The sequence below is a fragment of the Camarhynchus parvulus genome, unplaced genomic scaffold (genome assembly GCF_901933205.1).
Source record: "Camarhynchus parvulus unplaced genomic scaffold, STF_HiC, whole genome shotgun sequence".
In the NCBI taxonomy this organism is placed as follows: domain Eukaryota; kingdom Metazoa; phylum Chordata; class Aves; order Passeriformes; family Thraupidae; genus Camarhynchus; species Camarhynchus parvulus.
In genome coordinates, this window is record NW_022147858.1 from 22,783 (window position 1) to 48,136 (window position 25,354).

Below are 25,354 nucleotides of genomic sequence, written 5' to 3' on the forward strand. Positions count from 1 at the left end.
TAGCCACGCCCCCTGCATGTTGGGGCTGTGGAGGGGAGGGGCTTTTGTGCAAAGACACGCCCCCTTGTGGTTGTCACCCTCTCTTCTCATTGCAGAGTGGGGCGGGGCTTTCACATAAAGACACGCCCTCTTGAGCTATAGCCACGCCCACTGCATGTTCGGTTTACGGAGGGGTGGAGCTTTGACATAAAGCCACGCCCCCTTGTGGTTGTCACCCTCGCTTCACATTGTGCAGTGGGGCGGGGCTTTGACCTAAAGACACGCCCCTTGACCTTTAGCCACGCCCACTACATGGTGCAAACTGGGGCTTTGGCCTGAGACCACGCCCCCTTGTCTGGTAGCCACGCCCACTGCACACAGCGATAGAGGGGCATGGCTTTGCTGTAAGGACACGCCCCCTCGAGCTATAGCCACGCCCACTGACCATTACAGATCGCAAAAGGCGTGGCTTTGTCACGTGGACCCGCCCCTGGGCAGTGGTCACGCCCACTTCCTCTATCTGAAATGCAATTTTGCACCTGGCCACGCCCCTCTGTGAAGTGGCCACGCCCCTCTGTGAAGTGGCCACGCCCACTGGGTGCAAGGTGGAGGGAAGGGATGAGAAGGGCACAGGGAACGCCCACAGAAATTGGGACACGCCCACTTGAATAAGCCACGCTCACTGCCTGTATCGGACACGTCCATGATTAACAGGACACGCCCACTGCCTGGGCGGGGCTCTCACTTGGCAACGCCCCCTTTGTCACCAGGCCACGCCCCCTGCTGCGCAGCATCTGTACCGGTCCTTATTGGTTTATACTGGTCCAGACTGGTCTGTACTGGTTTGTGCTTGTCCATACGCGCCCATACTGGTCCCAAACTGGTCCTGACTGGTCCCATCATGGTTTCTACTGGTCCATACTGGTCCTGACTGGTCTACACTGGTCTACACTGGTCCTGACTGGTCCTGACTGGTCCATACTGGTCCATACTGGTCCTGACTGGTCCTGAATGGTCTTTACTGGTCCATACTGGTCCTGACTGATCCATACTGGTCCATACTGGTCCTGACTGGTCCATACTGGTCCTGACTGGTCCTGAATGGTCTTTACTGGTCCATACTGGTCCGGACTGATCCATACTGGTCCATACTGATCCATACTGGTCCATACTGGTCCTGACTGGTCTTTACTGGTCTATACTGGTCCTGACTGATCTTTACTGGTCCATACTGGTCCATACTGGTCTTTACTGGTCTATACTGGTCCTGACTGATCTTTACTGGTCCATACTGGTCCTGACTGGTCTACACTGGTCTATACTGGTCCTGACTGGTCCTGACTGGTCCTGACTGGTCTTTACTGGTCCATACTGGTCCTGACTGTTCTTTACTGGTCTATACTGGTCCATACTCATCCTTACCAGTCCATACTGGTCCTTACTGGTCCATACTGGTCTATCCTGGTCTGTACTGGTCTAGACTGGTTGATACCAGTCCTTGCTGGTCTATACTGGTATAGAGTGGTCTGTACTGGTCCATACTGGTTTATACTGGTCCATACTGGTCCGTACTGATCCATAGTGGTCCATAGTGGTCCATACTGGTTTATACTGATCCTTACTGGTCCATACTGGTCCGTACTGGTCCACACTGGTCCATACTGGTCCATACTGGTCCACACTGGTCCCATACTGGTCCATAGTGGTCTATACTGGTCCATACTGGTCCACACTGGTCCATACTGGTCCATACTGGTTCCATACTGGTCCATACTGGTCCATACTGGTTCCATACTGGCCCATACTGGTCCATACTGGTGTATACTGGTTCACACTGGTCCTTACTGGTCCATACTGGTCTATCCTGGTCTGTACTGGTCTAGACTGGTCGATACCACTCCTTGCTGGTCTACACTGGTATAGAGTGGTCTGTACTGGTCCATACTGGTTCCATACTGGTCCGTACTGATCCATAGTGGTCTGTACTGGTCCATACTGCTCTGTACTGGTCCGTACTGGTCTATCCTGGTCTGTACTGGTTCTTACTGGTCTGTACTGGTCTATACTGGTCGATACCAGTCCTTGCTGGTCTATACTGGTATAGAGTGGTCTGTACTGGTCCATACTGGTTCCATACTGGTCTGCACTGATCCATAGTGGTCCATACTGGTTCACACTGGTCTGTACTGGTCCATACTGGTCTGTACTGGTTCCATTTTGGTCTACATGGGTCCCACACTGGTTCCATACTGGTCCATACCGGTTCGCACTGGTCCTTACTGGTCTATACTGGTCCTTATTGGTCCATATTGGTCCATACTGGTCTGTACTGGTCCAGACTGGTTCCAAACTAGTCCTTAATGGTCCATACTGGTCCATACTGGTCTGTACTGGTCCATACTGGTCTGTACTGGTCAGTACTGGTCTATACTGGTTCTTACTGGTCCGTACTGGTCTGTACTGGTCCATACTGGTCTGTACTGGTCAGTACTGGTCTATACTGGTTCTTACTGGTCCATACTGGTCTGGTCTGTACTGGTCTGTACTGGTCTGTACTGGTCCATACTGGTCCATACTGGTCTGTACTGGTCCGTACTGGTCCATACTGGTCCGTACTGGTCTGTACTGGTCCATACTGGTCTGTACTGGTCTGTACTTGTCCTGTACTGGTCTGTACTGGTCTATACTGGTTCTTACTGGTCCATATTGGCCTATACTGGTCCTTACTGGTCCGTACTGGTCCGTACCAGTCTGTACTCGCTTGTACCGGTTTGTGCTGGTCCATACTGGTGTGTACTGGTCTATACCAGTATGTACTCATTTGTACTGGTCCGTACTGGTCCGTACTGGTCCGTACTGGTCCGTACTGGTCTGTACTGGTCCGTACTGGTCTGTACTGGTCCTTACCAGTCCATACTGGTTCCATACTGGTCCAGACTGGTTCCAAACTAGTCCTTACTGGTCCATACTGGTCTGTACTGGTCCATACTGGTCTGTACTGGTCTGTACTGGTCTGTACTGGTCCTTACCAGTCCATACTGGTTCCATACTGGTCCAGACTGGTTCCAAACTAGTCCTTACTGGTCCATACTGGTCCGTACTGGTCCGTACTGGTCCCTACTGGTCCATACTGTTCTGTACTGGTCCATACTGATCCATACTGGTCTGTACTGGTCTCTACTTGTCCTGTACTGGTCTATACTGGTCCGTACTGGTCCATACTGGTCCGTACTGGTCCGTACTGGTCTGGTCCATACTGATCCATACTGGTCTGTACTGGTCTCTACTTGTCCTGTACTGGTCCATACTGGTCTGTACTGGTCTGTACTGGTCTGTACTCATTTGTACTGGTCTGTACTGGTCCATACTGGTCCATACTGGTCTGTACTGGTCTGTACTGGTCTGTACTGGTCTGTACTGGTCCGTACTGGTCTGTACTGGTCTATACTGCTTCTTACTGGTCTGTACTGGTCCATACTGGTCTGTACTGGTCCGTACTGGTCCTTACTGGTCTGTACTGGTCTGTACTGGTCTGTACTGGTCTGTACTGGCCCATACTGGTCCGTACTGGTCCATACTGGTCTGTAGTGGTCCCTACTGGTCTTTACCAGTCCAGACTGGTCCATATTGGTTAATACTGGTCCTTAGTGGTCCATACTGGTTCATAATGGTCCAAACTGGTTTATATTGGCCCGTACTGATTTATACTGGTCCTATACTGGTTTATATTGGTCCAGACTGGCCCCATACTGGTTTGTACTGGATTATACTGGTTTGCAGTGATCCATACTGGTCCATACTGGCCCCATACTGGTTTATACTGGATTATAGTGATCCATACTGGTCCTTACTGGTCCATACTGGTTTATACTGATCCATACTGCTCTATACTGGTCCCATACCGGTCCATGCCGATCCATACTGGTCCATACTGGTCCCATACCGGTCCATGCCGATCCATACTGGTCCATACTGGTCCCATACCGGTCCATGCCTCTGTACCCTGGCCACGCCCCATCACACAGGCCACGCCCCATCATAGGCCACGCCCCTTGCCCATTGCTGGCAATGGCTGGGCAGGGCTCTCCCAAGGGAACGGCCCCGTCACGCCTGGCCCCGCCCCTCCCGCTTTGGACACGCCCATTTCCCCGCTGACCACGCCCATTCGCTACCGACAGAACCTGGTAGGACAGCCACGCCCATTGTGACCACGCCCACAGAAAGCAAACCACGCCCCATTCTGCCCTCCCACCGCCTTTGGCGCGGCTGCCGGTGCGCGCATGCGCGGGCCCGGCGGCGCGGCGGGCTTTGCGCCTGCGCACGTTACTTTCACATTTTCCCGCGCTGCCGCTCCATTCCCGTTATTTTTCCCGTCATCTTTTCCCGCTATTATCCCTCGTTCCCGTTATCCCGCCCTGCCCAGGAGCGGGATCCCCTCCCTCGGGAGCTGCGCGGCGCAGCGGCAAGGCGGAAGCGCGGCGGGCGGGGGCGTGGCCGTGCCGGTGACCCGCGCCCACGTGTTCGGCGGCGCACGCGGAGCCGCCACCATGGAGCAGGTCCGGGGGTGACCGGGGAGGGGGAACGGGGGGGGGACTCGCGGGGTTGTCATGGCAACGGGGAAGGAGGGGGACACACACGGCATTGGCATGGCAACCGGGAGGGAGGGGGCTGGCCTGGTGTCCGTGAGGGGGAACGGGAAATGGGGAAATGGCGGGTGGGTCCGGCCTGCTGTCCGTGAGGGGGAACGGGGAATGGAGGAAGTCTGGCCTGGTGTCCGTGAGGGGAACCGGGGAATTTGGGGGGGGTCTGGCCTGGTGTCCGTGAGGGGAACGGGGCAATTGTGGGGGAGGGTTGGGTCTGGTGTCCGTGAGGGGGAACCCGGCAATTTGGGGAGGGTCTGGTTTGGTCCTGAGGGGGAACCGGCAATTTGGGGAGGGTCTGGTTTGGTCCTGAGGGGGGACCCGGATTTGGGGAGGGTCTGGCCTGGTCCTGAGGGAACACCCGGCAATTTGGGGAGGGTCTGGTTTGGTCCTGAGGGGGAACCCGGATTTGGGGAGGGTCTGGTTTGGTCCTGAGGGGGACCCGGCAATTTGGGGAGGGTCTGGTTTGGTCCTGAGGGGGAACCCCCAATTTGGGGAGGGTCTGGCCTGGTCCTGAGGGGGAACCCGGCAATTTGGGGAGGGTCTGGCCTGGTCCTGAGGGGGAACCCGGCAATTTGGGGAGGGTCTGGTTTGGTCCTGAGGGGGGCTCCGGGAATTTGGGGAGGGTCTGGCCTGGTCCTGAGGGGGACCCGGGAATTTGGGGAGGGTCTGGCCTGGTCCTGAGGGGGACCCGGCAATTTGGGGAGGGTCTGGTTTGGTCCTGAGGGGGGACCCAGCAATTTGGGGAGGGTCTGGTTTGGTCCTGAGGGGAACCCGGCAATTTGGGGAGGGTCTGGTTTGGTCCTGAGGGGAACCCGGCAATTTGGGGAGGGTCTGGTTTGGTCCTGAGGGGGACCCGGATTTGGGGAGGGTCTGGTTTGGTCCTGAGGGAGGAACCGGCAATTTGGGGAGGGTCTGGTTTGGTCCTGAGGGGGAACCCGGCAATTTGGGGAGGGTCTGGTTTGGTCCTGAGGGGGAACCGGCAATTTGGGGAGGGTCTGGTTTGGTCCTGAGGGAACACCCGGCAATTTGGGGAGGGTCTGGTTTGGTGTCCATGAGGGGGAACCCGGCAATTTGGGGAGGGTCTGGTTTGGTCCTGAGGGAGGAACCGGCAATTTGGGGAGGGTCTGGTTTGGTCCTGAGGGGGGAACCCCCAATTTGGGGAGGGTCTGGTTTGGTCCTGAGGGGGAACCCGGCAATTTGGGGAGGGTCTGGCCTGGTCCTGAGGGGGACCCGGCAATTTGGGGAGGGTGTGGTTTGGTCCTGAGGGGGAACCAGCAATTTGGGGAGGGTCTGGTTTGGTCCTGAGGGGGATCCGGCAATTTGGGGAGGGTGTGGTTTGGTTCTGAGGGGGGAACCCGGATTTGGGGAGGGTCTGGTTTGGTCCTGAGGGGGAACCCCCAATTTGGGGAGGGTCTGGTTTGGTGTCCATGAGGGGGAACCCGGCAATTTGGGGAGGGTCTGACCTGGTCCTGAGGGAACACCTGGCAATTTGGGGAGGGTCTGGTTTGGTCCTGAGGGGGAACCCGGCAATTTGGGGAGGGTCTGGTTTGGTGTCCATGAGGGGGAACCTGGCAGTTTGGGGAGGGTCTGGTTTGGTCCTGAGGGGGGAACCCGCAATTTGGGGAGGGTCTGGTTTGGTCCTGAGGGGGAACCCGGCAATTTGGGGAGGGTCTGGTTTGGTCCTGAGGGGGAACCCGGCAATTTGGGGAGGGGTCTGGTCTGATCCTGACCCAGCATTTGGGGAGGGGTCTGCTCTGGTCCTGACCCAGCATTTGGGGGGATCTGCTCTGATCCTGACCCAGCATTTGGGGAGGGGTCTGATCCTCACCCAGCATTTGGGAGGATCTGTTCTGATCCTGACCCAGCATTTGGGGAGGGGTCTGGTCTGATCCTGACCCAGCATTTGGGGAGGGGTCTGCTCTGGTCCTGACCCAGCATTTGGGGAGGGGTCTGATCCTGACCCAGCATTTGGGAGGATCTGTTCTGATCCTGACCCAGCATTTGGGGCAGGGTCTGTTCTGGTCCTGAGGGGAACCCCGCAATTTGGGGAGGGTCTGCTTTGGTCCTGAGGAGGACCCAGTAATTGGGGAGGGCGGTTTGGTCCTGAGGAGGACCCAGCAATTTGGGGAGGGGTCTGCTTTGGTTGAGGGAAACCCAGCAATTTGGGGAGGGTCTGGTTTGCTCCTGATCGGGACCCAGCATTTGGGAGGGGTCTGTTCTGATATTGACCCAGAATTTGGGGAGGGGTCTGCTCTGGTAGTGACCCAGCATTTGGGGAGGGTCGTTTGATCCTGACCCAGCATTTGGGGAGGGTCTGCTTTGGTCCTGAACCCAGCATTTGGGGATGGGGTCTGATCCTGACCCAGCATTTGGGGGGATCTGCTCTGATCCTGACCCAGCATTTGGGGAGGGGTCTGCTCTGGTCCTGACCCAGCATTTGGGAGGGAGGGGTCTGATCCTGACCCAGCATTTGGGGAGGGTCTGCTCTGGTCCTGACCCAGCATTTGGGGAGGGGTCTGATCCTGACCCAGCATTTTGGGGAGGGTCTGCTCTGGTCCTGACCCAGCATTTGGGGAGGGGTCTGATCCTCACCCAGCATTTGGGAGGATCTGTTCTGATCCTGACCCAGCATTTGGGGAGGGGTCTGGTCCTGACCCGGCATTTGGGGAGGGGTCTGATCCTGACCCAGCATTTGGGGAGGGGTCTGATCCTGACCCAGCATTTGGGGAGGGTCTGCTCTGGTCCTGACCCAGCATTTGGGGAGGGGTCTGATCCTGACCCAGCATTTGGGGAGGGGTCCAGCGTGGTTCTCAGGGGGCCCCAGCATTTGGGGAGGGGTCTGTCCCATTCCTCAGTGGGACCCAGGACTTGGGGGGGCTCTGACTTTGTCCTGCAGGGTGACCCCACAACCGGGCGTGTCCAGGCTGCTCCTAAAGGGGGGGGACCCAAAAACTCTTTTGGGGGGGGGTCCCAGCAGTGTGGGGGTGTCTCCGTGGGAGCACAGGTCGGGGATGTCCCCGTTGTGTCCCCGTGCTGTCCCCGTGCTGTCCCTGCTGTGTCCCCTCTGTGTCCCCTCTGTGTCCCCTCTGTGTCCCGTCTGTGTCCCCGCTGTGTCCCCTCTGTGTCCCCTCTGTGTGTCCCCTCTGTGTGTCCCCTCTCTGTGTCCCCTCTGTGTCCCGTCTGTGTCCCTCTGTGTCCCTCTCTGTGTCCCCTCTGTGTCCCCTCTGTGTGCTGTGTCCCCTCTGTGTCCCCTCTGTGTGCCCTCTCTGTGTCCCCTCTGTGTCCCCTCTGTGTCCCCTCTGTGTCCCCTGTGTCCCTCTCTGTGTCCCTCTGTGTCCCCTCTGTGTCCCCCTTGTGTCCCCCTCTGTGTCCCCTCTGTGTCCCCGTTGTGTCCCCGCTGTGTCCCCGCTGTGTCCCCTCTGTGTCCCCTCTCTGTGTCCCCTCTGTGTCCCTCTGTGTCCCCTCTGTGTCCCCTCTCTGTGTCCCCTCTGTGTCCCCTCTGTGTCCCCTCTGTGTCCCCGCTGTGTCCCCTCTGTGTCCCTGCTGTATCCCTGCTGTGTCCCCTCTGTGTCCCCTCTGTGTCCCCGCTGTGTCCCCGCTGTGTCCCCTCTGTGTCCCCCCTCTGTGTCCCCTCTCTGTGTCCCCTCTCTGTGTCCCCTCTGTGTCCCTCTCTGTGTCCCCGCTGTGTCCCCTCTGTGTCCCCTCTCTGTGTCCCCGCTGTGTCCCCTCTGTGTCCCCTTCTCTGTGTCCCCTCTGTGTCCCCTCTCTGTGTCCCTCTCTGTGTCCCCTCTGTGTCCCCTCTGTGTCCCCTCTGTGTCCCCACTGTGTCCCCTCTGTGTGTCCCCTCTGTGTCCCCTCTGTGTCCCCTCTGTGTCCCCTCTCTGTGTCCCCACTGTGTCCCCTCTGTGTCCCCCCTGTGTCCCCTCTGTGTCCCCTCTGTGTCCCCTCTCTGTGTCCCCTCTGTGTCCCCTCTGTGTCCCCCTCTGTGTCCCCTCTCTGTGTCCCCTCTGTGTCCCCTCTGTGTCCCCTCTGTGTCCCCTCTGTGTCCCTGTGTGTCCCCTCTGTCCCCCGCTGTGTCCCCGCTGTGTCCCCGCTGTGTCCCCTCTGTGTCCGCTCTCTGTGTCCCCTCTCTGTGTCCCTGCTGTGTCCCCTGCTGTGTCCCCTCTCTGTGTCCCCTCTCTGTGTCCCCGCTGTGTCCCCTCTGTGTGTCCCCTCTGTGTGTCCCCGCTGTGTCCCCTCTGTGTCCCCGCTGTGTCCCCTCTGTGTCCCCGCTGTGACCCTGCCCTGCTGTCCCTCGCAGCCCAGCCCCTCTGGAGGCAGCGAGGAGCTGTCCGAGAGCGAGGAGAGCGTTTATTCCGGCCTCGAGGATTCGGGGAGCGACAGCGAATCCTCCGGGAGTGCTGAGGAGGAGGAGGAGGAGGAAGAGGAGGAGGAGGAGGAAGAGGAAGAAGCCCCTGGAAGCCCCTCAGCTCCCCAGACACAGGTAAGGGCCTGACTGGGATCCTGCCCTGAGCTTGGGGAGCTCCCATCGCATTCCTGAACATTCCTGGGATGCTCTGGTTCCCAATATCCAGGAATGGATTGGCCCTGATCCACTTTTCCAGGGGGAGTTGGGATAATGAGTGTGAGCAAGAATTCAGGCACAGGGACGAGTCTGTTCTGGGGGAAATTGTGGGGAAAATGGAAATTTTAATGTTCCAGAGCCTTTTCCAGGGGTTTTTGTGGGAGAGCTGCAGAGGGGTTTGGGATGGGAAGCAGGGAATGGCTTCCCATGGGAAATTGGGATTTTGGGATGGAATTCCCAGAGAATCCAGGGCTGCCCCAAGATCCCTGGAACATCCCAGGATGGTAGGAGGTGTTCCTTGGGAATGGGATCATCCCTAAAATCCCCTCCATTCCCAGCCCATTCCCAGCATTCCTGGCCTTTCCAGGAGGGAATTCCCCGGGAATCCCACCCCGGCCACATTCCCACATTCCCACCTCCCTTATCCCGGATTTTCCCCTCTCATCCCGGGATTCCCAAGGTTTGGGATTGAGGAGAATCCTCCCCATTCCTGGGAGCCCAAACTTGCCCAAAATTCCCTCGTTCTGCCCCCAATTTCTGGGAAGAAAAGGGAAATTCCGGAGGAGAATCCCAGAGCCAAATTTTCCAGGGGATTTCTGGGAGAGCTGCAGAGGGGTTTGGGATGGGAAACAGGGAATGGCTTCCCATGGAAAATTGGGATTTTGGGATGGAATTCCCAGAGAATGCAGGGCTGCTCCGGGATCCCTGGGATAACCCCAGGCTGGGAAGCTGGAAAAGGCCTGGGAATGGTGGAGGGAGCAGCTGGACACGATCCAGGTGTGGAGCAGGACAGGGAGGGGCTGGAATGGGAGCAGGAATGGGAATGGGAATGAATGGGAATGTGGGAATGGGAATGGGGGAGTTCCCAGGAGAAGCTGAAGGAGCTGTTGGGGCTGATCCCAGATAAAAGTGGGATTGAAGGGATCCAGGGGCAGTTTGGGATCTGCTCCCAGGGAAAAAATGGGTGGGGAAAGCGGGAACAGCTTTAAATTGGGATTTTTGGGAATGCTCCCCTGGAATTTGGGGCAAACGGGGATTTGGTGGGAATGGGAATGGGGGAGTTCCCAGAGGGAGCTGAGGGAGCTGTTGGGGCTGATCCCAGAGAAAATTGGGATTGAGGGGATCCAGGGGCAGTTTGGGATCTGCTCCGAGGGAAAAAACGGATGGGGAAAGAGGGAATGGGCTCAAATTGGGATTTTTGGGAATGCTGCCCTGGAATTTGGGGCAAACGGGGATTTGGTGGGAATGGGAATGGGGGAATTCCCTGAAGGGGCTGAGGGAGCTGTTGGGGCTCACTCTGGAGAAAATTGGGATTGACGGGATCCAGGGGGATCCAGGGCAGGATCTGCTCCCAGGGAATGGGACAGGACCTGGGGAACAGCCTCAGGTTGGGATTTTTGGGAATATTGCCCTGGAAAGGGCTGGAATTCCAGGCTGGAATCCCCGTTCCCGGAATTTCCCATCCCTGTGGGTGTGGGATGGGGACACAGCCGGGGTGGCCTGGGAGGCTCCAGGGGTTTTCCAACCCCTAGCAATTCCCTGATCCCAGTGGTTTGTTTTTGTTGGATCACCCTGGAGCAGCTCTGGGAATGCTGGAGCAGCTCCAGAATTCCCTCCTGGACGCTGGGGCTGAGCAGGATTCTCCCAATCCCGGGGATTCCCTGCAGCTCTATCCAGCAAAAAACGTATATGGGGAACTGGGAGTGTACCAATCCTTATTTTTAACTCTTCAAAACTCTGGGAAAGGGATGGAGCCCCTGTGGAGGCTGGGAATTGTCCAGCCATGCTTTGAATCTGGGGCCATCCTGGCTCCTGGCTGTCATCAACTGCTGTTCCCCAAATTCCAAATCCCCAAATCCCAAATCCCAGAGGTGCCATTCCCAAATCCCAAATCCCAGAGCTGCCATTCCCCAAATCCCAAATCCCAGAGCTGCCATTCCCCAAATCCCCAAATCCCAGAGCTGCCATTCCCCAAATCCCAGAGCTGCCATTCCCCAAATCCCAAATCCCAGAGCTGCCATTCCCAAATCCCAAATCCCAGAGCTGCCATTCCCCAAATCCCAGAGCTGCCATTCCCCAAATCCCAGAGCTGCCATTCCCAAATCCCAAATCCCAGAGCTGCCATTCCCCAAATCCCAAATCCCAGAGCTGCCATTCCCCAAATCCCAGAGCTGCCATTCCCAAATCCCAAATCCCAGAGCTGCCATTCCCCAAATCCCAAATCCCAGAGCTGCCATTCCCTAAATCCCAACTCTGCCATTCTCCAAATCCCAAATCCCAACTCTGCCATTCCCCAAATCCCAAATCCCAGAGCTGCCATTCCCCAAATCCCAAAATCCCAGAGCTGCCATTCCCCAAATCCCAGAGCTGCCATTCCCAAATCCCAAATCCCAGAGCTGCCATTCCCCAAATCCCAAATCCCAGAGCTGCCATTCCCAAATCCCCAAATCCCAGAGCTGCCATTCCCCAAATCCCAAATCCCAGAGCTGCCATTCCCAAATCCCCAAATCCCAGAGCTGCCATTCCCAAATCCCAGAGCTGCCATTCCCAAATCCCAAATCCCAGAGCTGCCATTCCCCAAATCCCAAATCCCAGAGCTGCCATTCCCAAATCCCAAATCCCAGAGCTGCCATTCCCAAATCCCAAAATCCCAGAGCTGCCATTCCCCAAATCCCAGAGCTGCCATTCCCAAATCCCAAATCCCAGAGCTGCCATTCCCAAATCCCAAATCCCAGAGCTGCTATTCCCCAAATCCCAGAGCTGCCATTCCCAAATCCCAAATCCCAGAGCTGCCATTCCCCAAATCCCAGAGCTGCCATTCCCAAATCCCAAATCCCAGAGCTGCCATTCTCCAAATCCCAAATCCCAGAGCTGCCATTCCCCAAATCCCAAAATCCCAGAGCTGCCATTCCCCAAATCCCAGAGCTGCCATTCCCAAATCCCAAATCCCAGAGCTGCCATTCCCAAATCCCAAACCCAGAGCTGCTATTCCCCAAATCCCAGAGCTGCCATTCCCAAATCCCAAATCCCAGAGCTGCCATTCCCCAAATCCCAGAGCTGCCATTCCCAAATCCCAAATCCCAGAGCTGCCACCCCAAATCCCAAATCCCAGCTCTGCCATTCCCCAAATCCCAGAGCTGCCATTCCCGAAATCCCAAATCCCAGAGCTGCCATTCCCCAAATCCCCAAATCCCAGAGCTGCCATTCCCAAATCCCAAATCCCAGAGCTGCCATTCCCAAATCCCAACTCTGCCATTCCCAAATCCCAAATCCCAGAGCTGCCATTCCCCAAATCCCAAATCCCAGAGCTGCCATATCCCAAATCCCAGAGCTGCCATTCCCCAAATCCCCAAATCCCAGAGCTGCCATTCCCCAAATCCCAAATCCCAGAGCTGCCATTCCCCAAATCCCAGAGCTGCCATTCCCCAAATCCCAAAATCCCCAAATCCCAGAGCTGCCATTCCCAAATCCCAAATCCCAGAGCTGCCATTCCCCAAATCCCAAAATCCCCAAATCCCAGAGCTGCCATTCCCCAAATCCCAAATCCCAGAGCTGCCATTCCCCAAATCCCAGAGCTGCCATTCCCCAAATCCCAAATCCCAGAGCTGCCATTCCCCAAATCCCCAAATCCCAGAGCTGCCATACCCAAATCCCAGAGCTGCCATTCCCAAATCCCCAAATCCCAGAGCTGCCATTCCCAAATCCCAAATCCCAGAGCTGCTATTCCCCAAATCCCAGAGCTGCCATTCCCAAATCCCAAATCCCAGCTCTGCCATTCCCCAAATCCCAGAGCTGCCATTCCCCAAATCCCAAATCCCAGAGCTGCCATTCCCCAAATCCCAAAATCCCCAAATCCCAGAGCTGCCATTCCCCAAATCCCAAATCCCAGAGCTGCCATACCCAAACCCAAATCCCAGACGCCCCTTCCCAAATCCCAAATCCCAGAGCTGCCATTCCCCAAATCCCAAATCCCAGAGCTGCCATTCCCAAATCCCAAACTCTGCCATTCCCAAATCCCCAAATCCCAGAGCTGCCATTCCCCAAATCCCAAATCCCAGAGCTGCCATTCCCAAATCCCAGAGCTGCCATTCCCCAAATCCCCAAATCCCCAAATCCCAGAGCTGCCATTCCCAAATCCCAAATCCCAGAGCTGCCATTCCCAAATCCCCAAATCCCAGAGCTGCCATTCCCCAAATCCCAAATCCCAGAGCTGCCATTCCCAAATCCCAACTCTGCCATTCCCAAATCCCAAATCCCAGAGCTGCCATTCCCCAAATCCCAAATCCCAGAGCTGCCATTCCCAAATCCCAGAGCTGCCATTCCCCAAATCCCCAAATCCCAGAGCTGCCATTCCCAAATCCCAAATCCCAGAGCTGCCATTCCCCAAATCCCCAAATCCCAGAGCTGCCATTCCCAAATCCCCAAATCCCAGAGCTGCCATTCCCCAAATCCCCAAATCCCAGAGCTGCCATTCCCAAATCCCAAATCCCCAAATCCAGCTCCATCCCCAAATCACCCCCCCCAAATCCCGCTCTCCACCCCAAACCCAAAATACCCAAATCCCAAAATCCCAAATCCCAGAGCTGCCATTCCCAAATCCCAAATCCCAGAGCTGCCATTCCCAAATCCCAAATCCCAGAGCTGCCATTCCCAAATCCCAGAGCTGCCATTCCCCAAATCCCAAATCCCAGAGCTGCCATTCCCAAATCCCAAATCCCAGAGCTGCCATTCCCAAATCCCAAATCCCAGAGGTGCCATTCCCAAATCCCAAATCCCAGAGCTGCCATTCCCAAATCCCAGAGCTGCCATTCCCAAATCCCAAATCCCAGAGCTGCCATTCCCCAAATCCCCAAATCCCAGAGCTGCCATTCCCAAATCCCAAATCCCAGAGCTGCCATTCCCCAAATCCCAGAGCTGCCATTCCCAAATCCCAAATCCCAGAGCTGCCATTCCCCAAATCCCAAATCCCAGAGCTGCCATTCCCAAATCCCAACTCTGCCATTCTCCAAATCCCAAATCCCAACTCTGCCATTCCCAAATCCCAACTCTGCCATTCCCAAATCCCAAATCCCAGAGCTGCCATTCCCAAATCCCAAATCCCAGAGCTGCCATTCCCCAAATCCCAAATCCCAGAGCTGCCATTCCCAAATCCCAAATCCCAGAGCTGCCATTCCCCAAATCCCCAAATCCCAACTCCTGCATTCCCAAATCCCAAATCCCAACTCTGCCATTCCCAAATCCCAAATCCCAGAGCTGCCATTCCCCAAAATCCCAGAGCTGCCATTCCCCAAATCCCAAATCCCAGAGCTGCCATTCCCAAATCCCAGAGCTGCCATTCCCAAATCCCAAATCCCAGAGCTGCCATTCCCCAAATCCCAAATCCCAGAGCTGCCATTCCCAAATCCCAGAGCTGCCATTCCCAAATCCCAAATCCCAGAGCTGCCATTCCCCAAATCCCAGAGCTGCCATTCCCAAATCCCAAATCCCAGAGCTGCCATTCCCCAAATCCCAAATCCCAGAGCTGCCATTCCCTAAATCCCAACTCTGCCATTCTCCAAATCCCAAATCCCAACTCTGCCATTCCCCAAATCCCAAATCCCAGAGCTGCCATTCCCCAAATCCCAAAATCCCCAAATCCCAAAGCTGCCATTCCCAAATCCCAGAGCTGCCATTCCCCAAATCCCAGAGCTGCCATTCCCAAATCCCAAATCCTGGCTCTGCCATTGCCCAAATCCCAAATCCCAGAGCTGCCATTTCCAAATCCCAAATCCCAACTCTGCCATTCCCCAAATCCCAAATCCCAGCTCTGCCATTCCCAAATCCCAAATCCCGGATCCCAGCTCTGCCGGGGGCTCTGTAAATGTTTCCTGTCGCTGTCACTTTGGATTTGCTGCCGGTGACTTCCGGCGTTCCCAGTTTTCCCTGGCAGCTCCTGGGGCAGCTGCAATGTTGGATTTGCTGCTCTCCCGATCCTGGAAAAACTCTGGAGCTGCTTAACTCCTCCCTTCTGCTGGGATTGGGGCTGGAAAACCGGGAATGGGGCTGGAAAACTGGGATTGAGTCAGGAAAACTGGGATTGGGGCTGGAAACTGGGATTGGGGCTGGGAAAACTGGGATTGGGGCTAGGAAAACTGGGATTGGGGCTGGAAAACTGGGATTGGGGCTGGGAAACCGGGATTGGGGCTGGAAAACTGGGATTGGGTCTGAAAAACTGGGAATGGGGCTGGAAAATTGGGATTGGGGCTGGGAAACTGGGATTGGGGCTGGGAAACTGGGAATGGGTCAGGAAAACTGGGATTGGGGCTGGGAAACTGGGATTGGGGCTGGGAAACTGGGAATGGGTCAGGAAAACTGGGATTGGGGCTGGGAAATGGGGATTGGGGCTGGAAAATCAGGATTGGGTCTGGAAAACTGGGATTGGGGCTGGGAAACTGGGATTGGGTCAGGAAAACTGGGATTGGGGCTGGGAAACTGGGATTGGGGCTGGGAAACTGGGATTGGGGCTGGGAAACTGGGATTGGGTCAGGAAAACTGGGATTGAGTCAGGAAAACTGGGATTGGGTCAGGAAAACTGGGAATAGGGCTGGAAAACTGGGATTGGGTCAGGAAAACTGGGATTGGGGCTGGGAAACTGGGATTGGGTCAGGAAAACTGGGATTGGGTCAGGAAAACTGGGATTGGGGCTGGGAAATGGGGATTGGGTCAGGAAAACTGGGATTGGGGCTGGGAAATGGGGATTGGGGCTGGAAAACTGGGATTGAGTCAGGAAAACTGGGAATAGGGCTGAGAAACTGGGATTGGGGCTGGAAAACTGGGATTGAACTGGGAAATTGGGATTGAGTCAGGAAAACTGGGATTGGGGCTGGGAAATGGGGATTGGGTCAGGAAAACTGGGATTGAATTGGGAAATGGGGATTGGGTCAGGAAAACTGGGATTGAGTCAGGAAAACTGGGATTGGGGCTGGGAAACTGGGAATAGGGCTGAGAAACTGGGATTGGGTCAGGAAAACTGGGAAAACCAGAGAGAGGGTTTGGGATGCAGCTGGAGGAATGGGAAACAGGGAATGGCTTCCCGTGGAATATTGGGATTTTGGGAATTTGGGATGAAATTCCCAGAGAATCCTGGGCTGGAATGTCCCTGGAACGTCCCAGGAATACTCCAGGATAATGGGAGCTGCCCTGAGGGAGTGGGATCATCCCAAAGCTCCTTTCCATCCCAAACCATTCCAGAATTCCAGGGTTTTCCCATTCCGTGGCCCGTCTCCGGTTCATTCCCAGTTCCCAAAGCTCCCAAACCACTCCAGGGATGTTCCCAAAGCTCCCAAACCACTCCAGGGATGTTCCCAGAGCTCCCAAATCACTCCAGGGATGTTCCCAAAGCTCCCAAACCACTCCAGGCTGTTCCCAAACCACTCCAGGGATGTTCCCAAACCACTCCAGGCTGTTCCCAAAGCTCCCAAACCACTCCAGGGATGTTCCCAAACCACTCCAGGGATGTTCCCAAACCACTCCAGGGATGTTCCCAGAGCTCCCAAACCACTCCAGGCTGTTCCCGATGTTCCCAAACCACTCCAGGGATGTTCCCAAACCACTCCAGGCTGTTCCCAAAGCTCCCAAACCACTCCAGGGATGTTCCCAAACCACTCCAGGCTGTTCCCAGAGCTCCCAAACCACTCCAGGGATGTTCCCAGAGCTCCCAAACCACTCCAGGCTGTTCCCAAACCACTCCAGGGATGTTCCCAAAGCTCCCAAACCACTCCAGGGATGTTCCAAACCAATCCAGGATGTTCCTAGAGCTCCCAAACCACTCCAGGGATGTTCCCAGAGCTCCCAAACCACTCCAGGCATGTTCCCAGAGCTCCCAAACCACTCCAGGGATGTTCCCAAACCATTCCAGGGATGTTCCCAGAGCTCCCAAACCACTCCAGGGATGTTCCCAAACCACTCCAGGGATGTTCCCAAACCACTCCAGGCTGTTCCCAAAGCTCCCAAACCACTCCAGGGATGTTCCCAAACCACTCCAGGGATGTTCCCAGAGCTCCCAAACCACTCCAGGCTGTTCCCAAAGCTCCCAAACCACTCCAGGGATGTTCCCAAACCACTCCAGGCTGTTCCCAAAGCTCCCAAACCACTCCAGGCTGTTCCCAAACCACTCCAGGGATGTTCCCAAACCACTCCAGGCTGTTCCCAAAGCTCCCAAACCACTCCAGGGATGTTCCCAGAGCTCCCAAATCACTCCAGGCTGTTCCCAAAGCTCCCAGACCACTCCAGGCTGTTCCCAAACCACTCCAGGGATGTTCCCAAACCACTCCAGGGATGTTCCCAGAGCTCCCAAACTCCAGGGATGTTCCCACAGTGCTCCGGGGCTGCTCGGGTTTTTTGTGGAAAAGATTGGGATGGACTGGGAGGAACTGGGACTGAGTGGGAGCAAACTGGGATGGGCTGGGACTGACTGGGATTGACTGGGAGCAAACTGGGACAGACTGGGATTGACTGGGAGCAAACTGGGACTGACTGGGATTGACTGGGACTGACTGGGAAGAACTGGGACCAAACTGGGAAGGACTGGGACTGACAGGGATTGACTGGGAGCAAACTGGGAAGGACTGGGAGGCACTGGGACTGACTGGGATTGACTGGGACAGACCAGGACAGACTGGGATGAACTGGGACTGACTGGGATTGACTGGGAGCAAACTGGGAAGGACTGGGAGGCACTGGGATTGACTGGGAGCAAACGGGGATGGACTGGGACAGACTGGGACAGACCAGGACAGACTGGGAGGAACTGGGACTGACTGGGAGGAACTGGGACCAAACTGGGACAGACTGGGATGAACTGGGACTGACTGGGACTGACTGGGACAGACTGGGATGAACTGGGACTGACTGGGACCAAACTGGGACAGACAGGGACCAACTGGGACAGACTGGGATGAACTGGGACTGACTGGGACTGACTGGGAGCAGACTGGGACAGACTGGGACAGACCAGGACAGACTGGGATGAACTGGGCCGGTCCGGGCCAGGCCGGTCACGCCGGCATTTTCGGGGATTTTCCGTTTTCCATCGCAGGCGGGGGCAGCCGGGGAAGGTGAAACCCAACTCCAGCCGCATCCCAGCGCCAAAAACCTGGGAAAAGCTTTATCCCGGCTCCCCGCGGAGCTGCCGGCCCTTAAAGCCGCCTTTGTTTTGCCGGTAATCCCATCCCTGCCCCGGGGCTTGCCGGGCCGGGGTTACAGCTCCCGCCGGGAGCGCCGGGCCGGGGCTGCTGGAGCAATCAGAGCTGGGTCCTGGTCCTGGCTCTGCAGCCCTTCCCTGGATCCTGACACAAATCCTGACTCTGCAGCCATTCCCTGAATCCTGACACAAATCCTGATTCTGCAGCCCTTCCCTGGATCCTGACACAAACCCTGATTCTGCAGCCCTTCCCTGGATCCTGACACAAATCCTGGTTCTGCAGCCCTTCCCTGGATCCTGACACAAATCCTGATTCTGCAGCCCTTCCCCTGAAATCCTGCGGAGCAATCAGAGAGTCCTGGACGCTCTGCAGCCCTTCCCTGGATCCTGACACAAATCCTGATTCTCCAGCCATTCCCTGGATCCTGACACAAACCCTGCTTTTCCAGCCATTCCCTGAATCCTGACACAAATCCTGATTCTCCAGCCCTTCCCTGGATCCTGACACAAATCCTGATTCTCCAGCCATTCCCTGAATCCTGACACAAATCCTGATTCTCCAGCCCTTCCCTGGATCCTGACACAAATCCTGATTCTCCAGCCATTCCCTGAATCCTGACACAAATCCTGATTCTGCAGCCATTCCCTGGATCCTGACACAAATCCTGATTCTGCAGCCGTTCCCTGAATCCTGACACAAATCCTGATTCTCCAGCCCTTCCCTGGATCCTGACACAAATCCTGATTCTGCAGCCATTCCCTGGATCCTGACACAAATCCTGACTCTGCAGCCCTTCCCTGAATCCTGACACAAACCCTGCTTTTCCAGCCATTCCCTCAATCCTGACACAAATCCTGATGGCTCAGAGCTGGGCCTTCCTGCTCTGCAGCCCTTCCCTGGATCCTGACACAAACCCTGACTCTGCAGCCCTTCCCTGAATCCTGACACAAATCCTGATTCTGCAGCCCTTCCCTGGATCCTGACACAAATCCTGCTTTTCCAGCCCTTCCCTGGATCCTGACACAAATCCTGATTCTCCAGCCCTTCCCTGGATCCTGACACAAATCCTGATTCTCCAGCCCTTCCCTGGATCCTGACACAAACCCTGATTCTGCAGCAGTTCCCTGGATCCTGACACAAATCCTGATTCTGCAGCCCTTCCCTGGATCCTGACACAAATCCTGATTCTGCAGCCCTTCCCTGGATCCTGACACAAACCCTGCTTTTCCAGCCATTCCCTCAATCCTGACACAAATCCTGCTGGAGCAATCAGAGCTGGGTCCTGGTCCTGGCTCTGCAGCCCTTCCCTGGATCCTGACACAAACCCTGATTCTCCAGCCCTTCCCTGGATCCTGACACAAATCCTGATTCTCCAGCCGTTCCCTGGATCCTGACACAAATCCTGATTCTCCAGCCGTTCCCTGGATCCTGACACAAATCCTGATTCTGCAGCCATTCCCTGGATCCTGACACAAATCCTGACTCTGCAGCCGTTCCCTGGATCCTGACACAAATCCTGCTTTTCCAGCCGTTCCCTGAATCCTGACACAAATCCTGATTCTCCAGCCCTTCCCTGGATCCTGACACAAATCCTGCTTTTCCAGCCATTCCCTGGATCCTGACACAAACCCTGATTCTCCAGCCATTCCCTGGATCCTGACACAAATCCTGATTCTGCAGCCCTTCCCTGAATCCTGACACAAATCCTGATTCTGCAGCCCTTCCCTGAATCCTGACACAAATCCTGATTCTCCAGCCCTTCCCTGAATCCTGACACAAATCCTGATTCTGCAGCCCTTCCCTGGATCCTGACAAAAATCCTGACTCTCCAGCCCTTCCCTGGATCCTGACACAAATCCTGATTCTGCAGTTCCCTGGATCCTGTCACAAATCCTGATTCTCCAGCCGTTCCCTGGATCCTGACACAAATCCTGATTCTCCAGCCCTTCCCTGGATCCTGACACAAATCCTGATTCTGCAGCCCTTCCCTGAATCCTGACACAAATCCTGACTCTGCAGCCCTTCCCTGGATCCTGACACAAATCCTGATTCTGCAGCCGTTCCCGACTGACACAAATCCTGCTTTCCAGCTGTCCCTGAATCCTGACACAAACCCTGATTCTCATTCCCTGGATCCTGACACAAATCCTGATTCTGCAGCCATTCCCTGGATCCTGACACAAATCCTGATTCTCAATCCTTTCCTGAATCCTGACCCAATCCTGATTCTGCAGCCCTTCCCCTGGATCCTGACACAAATCCTGATTCTGCAGCCGTTCCCTGGATCCTGACACAAATCCTGCTTTTCCAGCCGTTCCCTGAATCCTGACACAAATCCTGGCTCTGCAGCCATTCCCTGGATCCTGACACAAATCCTGCTTTTCCAGCCCTTCCCTGAATCCTGACACAAATCCTGATTCTGCAGCCCTTCCCTGGATCCTGACCCCTATTCTGCAGCCTTTTTCACAAACTATTCTGCAGCCGTTCCTGAATCCCAAATCCTGATTCTGCAGCCCTTCCCTGGATCCTGACACAAATCCTGATTCTGCAGCCCTTCCCTGGATCCTGACACAAACCCTGATTCTGCAGCCCTTCCCTGGATCCTTACACAAACCCTGATTCTGCAGCCGTTCCCTGAATCCTGACACAAATCCTGATTCTCCAGCCCTTCCCTGGATCCTGACACAAATCCTGCTTTTCCAGCCCCCTATCCTACACAAATATCATCTGATCTGACACAAATCCTGATTCTGCAGCCCTTCCCTGAATCCTGACACAAATCCTGATTCTGCAGCCCTTCCCTGAATCCTGACACAAATCCTGATTCTGCAGCCCTTCCCTGGATCCTGACACAAATCCTGATTCTGCAGCCGTTCCCTGAATCCTGACACAAATCCTGCTTTTCCAGCTGTTCCCTGAATCCTGACACAAACCCTGATTCTGCAGCCCTTCCCTGGATCCTGACACAAATCCTGATTCTGCAGCCATTCCCTGGATCCTGACACAAACCCTGATTCTGCAGCCCTTCCGGGTCCTGACACAAACCCTGATTCTGCAGCCCTTCCCTGGATCCTGACACAAATCCTGATTCTCCAGCCCTTCCCTGGATCCTGACACAAATCCTGATTCTGCAGCCCTTCCCTGGATCCTGACACAAATCCTGATTTTGCAGCCATTCCCTGGATCCTGACACAAATCCTGCTTTTCCAGCCATTCCCTGAATCCTGATCCTGCTTTTCCAATCATTTCCTGAATCCTGACCCCTTTCTTTGAGTCATTTCCTGAATCCTGATCCTGCTTTTCCAATCAGACCTGGATCTGATCCTGCTTTTCCAGTCGTTTCCTGAATCCTCACCCTGCTTTTTCAATCATTCCTGAATCCTGATCCCAATCCTGCTTTTCCAATCATACCCTGAATCCTGACCGTACTCTTCCAGTCATCCTCTGAATCCTGACCCCAATCCCGCTTTTCCAATCATTCCTGAATCCCAATCCTGCTTTTCCAGTCATTCCCTGAATCCTGATCCTGCTTTCCCAACCATTCCCTGAATCCTGACCCCACTCTTGGAGTCATTCCCTGAATCCTGATCCCACTTTTCCAACCATTCCCTGAATCCCAATCCCGCTTTTCCAGCCATTCCTGAATCCCAATCCCGCTTTTCCAGCCATTCCCTGAATCCTGACCCCACTCTTGGAGTCATTCCTTGAATCCTGATCCCACTTTTCCAACCATTCCCTGGATCCTGACCCCAATCCCACTTTTCCAATCATTCCCTGAATCCTGACCCCACTTTTCCAATCATTCCCTGAATCCCAATCCTGCTTTCCCAACCATTCCTTGAATCCTGATCCCACTTTTCCAATCATTCCAGGGAATTTTGGGATCATTCCCGGAGCCCCTCCAGCATCAGGGTCAGGCTCTGGGGTTATCCCACAGAAATCTGGGAATTCAGGAATTCTGGGCAGCTGGAGCTGCTCTGGTACGGACTGGGACGAGGCTGATCCCACTGGGAATTCTCATCCCAGAGATCTCTGCATCCAGATTTTCCAGACAGGGATAGAGGGGATCTGGAATTCCTTCACAGCTTGGATGGGCTGGGACAGAGTTTGGGGTTTTTTCCCGTGGAATTCTGGAATGGTTTGGGATGGAAGCGATCTCTGGGATGATCCTGTTCCCATGGGGCAGCTCCTGATATCCCGGAATGTTCCTGGGATGTTCAAGCCCTGGATTCTGTGGGAATTCCATCCCAAAATCCCAATTTTCCTTGGGAAGCCATTCCCCGTTTCCCATCCCAAACCCCTTTGCAGCTCTCCCAGAAATCCCCTGGAAAATTTGGCTCTGGGATTCTCCTCTGGAATTTCCCTTTTCTTCCCAGAAATTGGGGGCAGAACGAGGGAATTTTGGGCAAGTTTGGGCTCCCAGGAATGGGGAGGATTCTCCTCAATCCCAAACCTTGGGAATCCCGGGATGAGAGGGGAAAATCCGGCATGAGGGAGGTGGGAATGTGGGAATGTGGCTGGGGTGGGATTCCCGGGGAATTCCCTCCTGGAAAGGCCAGGAATGCTGGGAATGGGCTGGGAATGGAGGGGATTTCAGGGATGATCCCATTCCCTGCTATTCCAGGGCCGGAGCAGCCCCGGATCCTCTGGGAATTCCATCCCAAAATCCCAGTTTCCCATGGGAAGCCATTCCCTGCTTCCCATCCCTCCAGCTGCATCCCAAACCCCTCTGCAGCTCTCCCACAAAAACCCCTGGAAAAGGCTCTGGAACATTAAAATTTCCATTTTCCCCACAATTTTCCCCAGAACAGACTCGTCCCTGTGCCTGAACTCTTCCTCACACTCATTATTCCAACTCCCCCTGGAAAAGCTCTCCCACCCACAAAAACCCCTGGAAAAGGCTCTGGGATCTCCTGCAATTCCCTGCTCCTCCCGCACATTCCCAGCTCCACTCCCAAACCCCTCTGGTGTCGGATCCACATTCCAGCTGGGATCTGAGCGGGGCAGAATTCCCACTTTTCCCTGGCATTCCACAGCCCCTTTTCCGTGGATCCACGCCCGGGTTGGTTCCTGGAATTTCCCGTTCCCATCCCGATCCCTTCCAGGCTGGGATCTCCTCTCCTTCCTTGGCACAAAAAAAAACAAATCCCGGGAATTTCGGGTTGGGATCTTACCTGGCTGCTTTTCCCCCCATTTTCCAGGCCGAAGGGGCTCCTGGGAAGAGGAAAACCTTGGGAGACGATTCCCCCTTGGAAGGGCAGCAGGATTTGGTTGTGCACGATGAGTACGAGGAGGACAGCTCGGATGAGGAGGTAGGACCCGACGGGATTCGTGGAATTTTGTCCTGGATCTGAGGTGGAAGTGATGGATTCGGTGCGATGCGAGCGGTGGATTCGGCGTCTGGGAAAAAAATGATGGATTTGGGAAAAGTCCGGAGCAGCTGTTGGGGCTCGTCCCGGAGAAAAGTGGGATCGAGGGGATCCAGGGGGATCCAGGGCAGGATCTGCTCCCAGGGAATGGGACAGGACACGAGGAACGGCCTCAGGTTGGGATTCTTGGGAATATTCCCCTGGAAAGGGCTGGAATTCCAGACTGGAATCCCCGTTCCCAGCTGGAATTCTCACTCCCAGCTGGAATTCCCATCCCTGTGGATGTGGCCAGGCTGGAATTGCCATTCCCAGCTGGAATTCCGGGCTGGCATCCCCATTCCCAGGATTTCCCATCCCTGTGGATGTGGCCAGGCTGGGATCCCCATTCCCAGCTGGAATTCCGGGCTGGGATCCCCATTCCCAGGATTTCCCATCCCTGTGGATGTGGCCAGGCCGGGATTCCCATTCCCAGCTGGAATTCTGGGCTGGGATCCCCATTCCCAGTAGGAATTCCAGACTGGGATCCCCATTCCCAGTTGGAATTCTGGGCTGGGATCCCCATTCCCAGCTGGAATTCCAGACTGGGATCCCCATTCCAGCTGGAATTCCCGGCTGGGATCCCCATTCCCAGCTGGAATTCTGGGCTGGGATCCCCATTCCCAGCTGGAATTCCGGGCTGGGATCCCCATTCCCAGCTGGAATTCTGGGCTGGGATCCCCATTCCCAGCTGGAATTCCAGGCTGGGATCCCCATTCCCAGCTGGAATTGCCATTCCCAGGATTTCCCATCCCTGTGGATGTGGCCAGGCTGGGATCCCCATTCCCAGTTGGAATTCCGGGCTGGCATCCCCATTCCCAGCTGGAATTCCGGGCTGGGATCCCCATTCCCAGGAATTTTCCCATCCCTGTGGATGTGGCCGGGCTGGGATCCCCATTCCCAGCTGGAATTCCGGGCTGGCATCCCCATTCCCAGCTGGAATTCTGGGCTGGGATCCCCATTCCCAGCTGGAATTCCGGGCTGGAATCCCCATTCCCAGTTGGAATTCCGGGCTGGAATCCCCATTCCCAGTTGGAATTCCGGGCTGGGATCCCCTTTCCTAGCTGGAATTCTGGGCTGGAATCCCCATTCCCAGTTGGAATTCCGGGCTGGCATCCCCATTCCCAGGAGGAATTTCCCATCCCTGTGGATGTGGGATGGGGACAAGGCCGGCGTTGTCCTTTTTCCAAGCTCTGCAATTCCCTGATTCCCGTCTCCCGGTGGGCTCTGGGGAGGGAGGGAATTTCGGGAACGCCGCGAGTTCCGTGTGGGATCGCTCCCGGTGCTCCTGCTCAGGAATTCCAGGAGCTGCCGCCTGAGCCTTCCCCGGGGTCCCAGCCTCGGAAAAACCTCGGGAAGAGCTCTGGAATTTCCGCAGGGCCGGGCCCTTCCCCGATCCCTGCTCAATCCATTACCGGCCCTGGCAATTCCCGGCGCTCCGGGGGCGGCCCGAGCCCGGAATTCTCCTGGAAAAGGCCCCGGGAGCCGCAGCCCTGAGCGAGCGGGACAGAACCGCGGGGAGGGGGAGAATTCCGGAATTGCAGCTGGAAAAACGGCCTGGGAGAGGCTGGGATGCACCAG

The 25,354-nt window shown here is 55.7% G+C and overlaps 1 protein-coding gene across 1 annotated transcript; it reads left to right on the forward strand.

Annotated features, from left to right (window-relative positions):
- The first annotated feature begins 4,287 nt into the window (after positions 1-4,287).
- Positions 4,288-23,956, forward strand: LOC115915934 (ribosome biogenesis protein BOP1-like). Its single transcript, XM_030969638.1, has 3 exons — positions 4,288-4,535; positions 8,923-9,105; positions 23,570-23,956. Exons 1-3 carry the CDS (start codon positions 4,527-4,529, stop codon positions 23,720-23,722), a joined length of 345 nt encoding a protein of 114 aa, XP_030825498.1. The 5' UTR covers positions 4,288-4,526; the 3' UTR covers positions 23,723-23,956.
- The last annotated feature ends 1,398 nt before the right edge of the window (positions 23,957-25,354 follow it).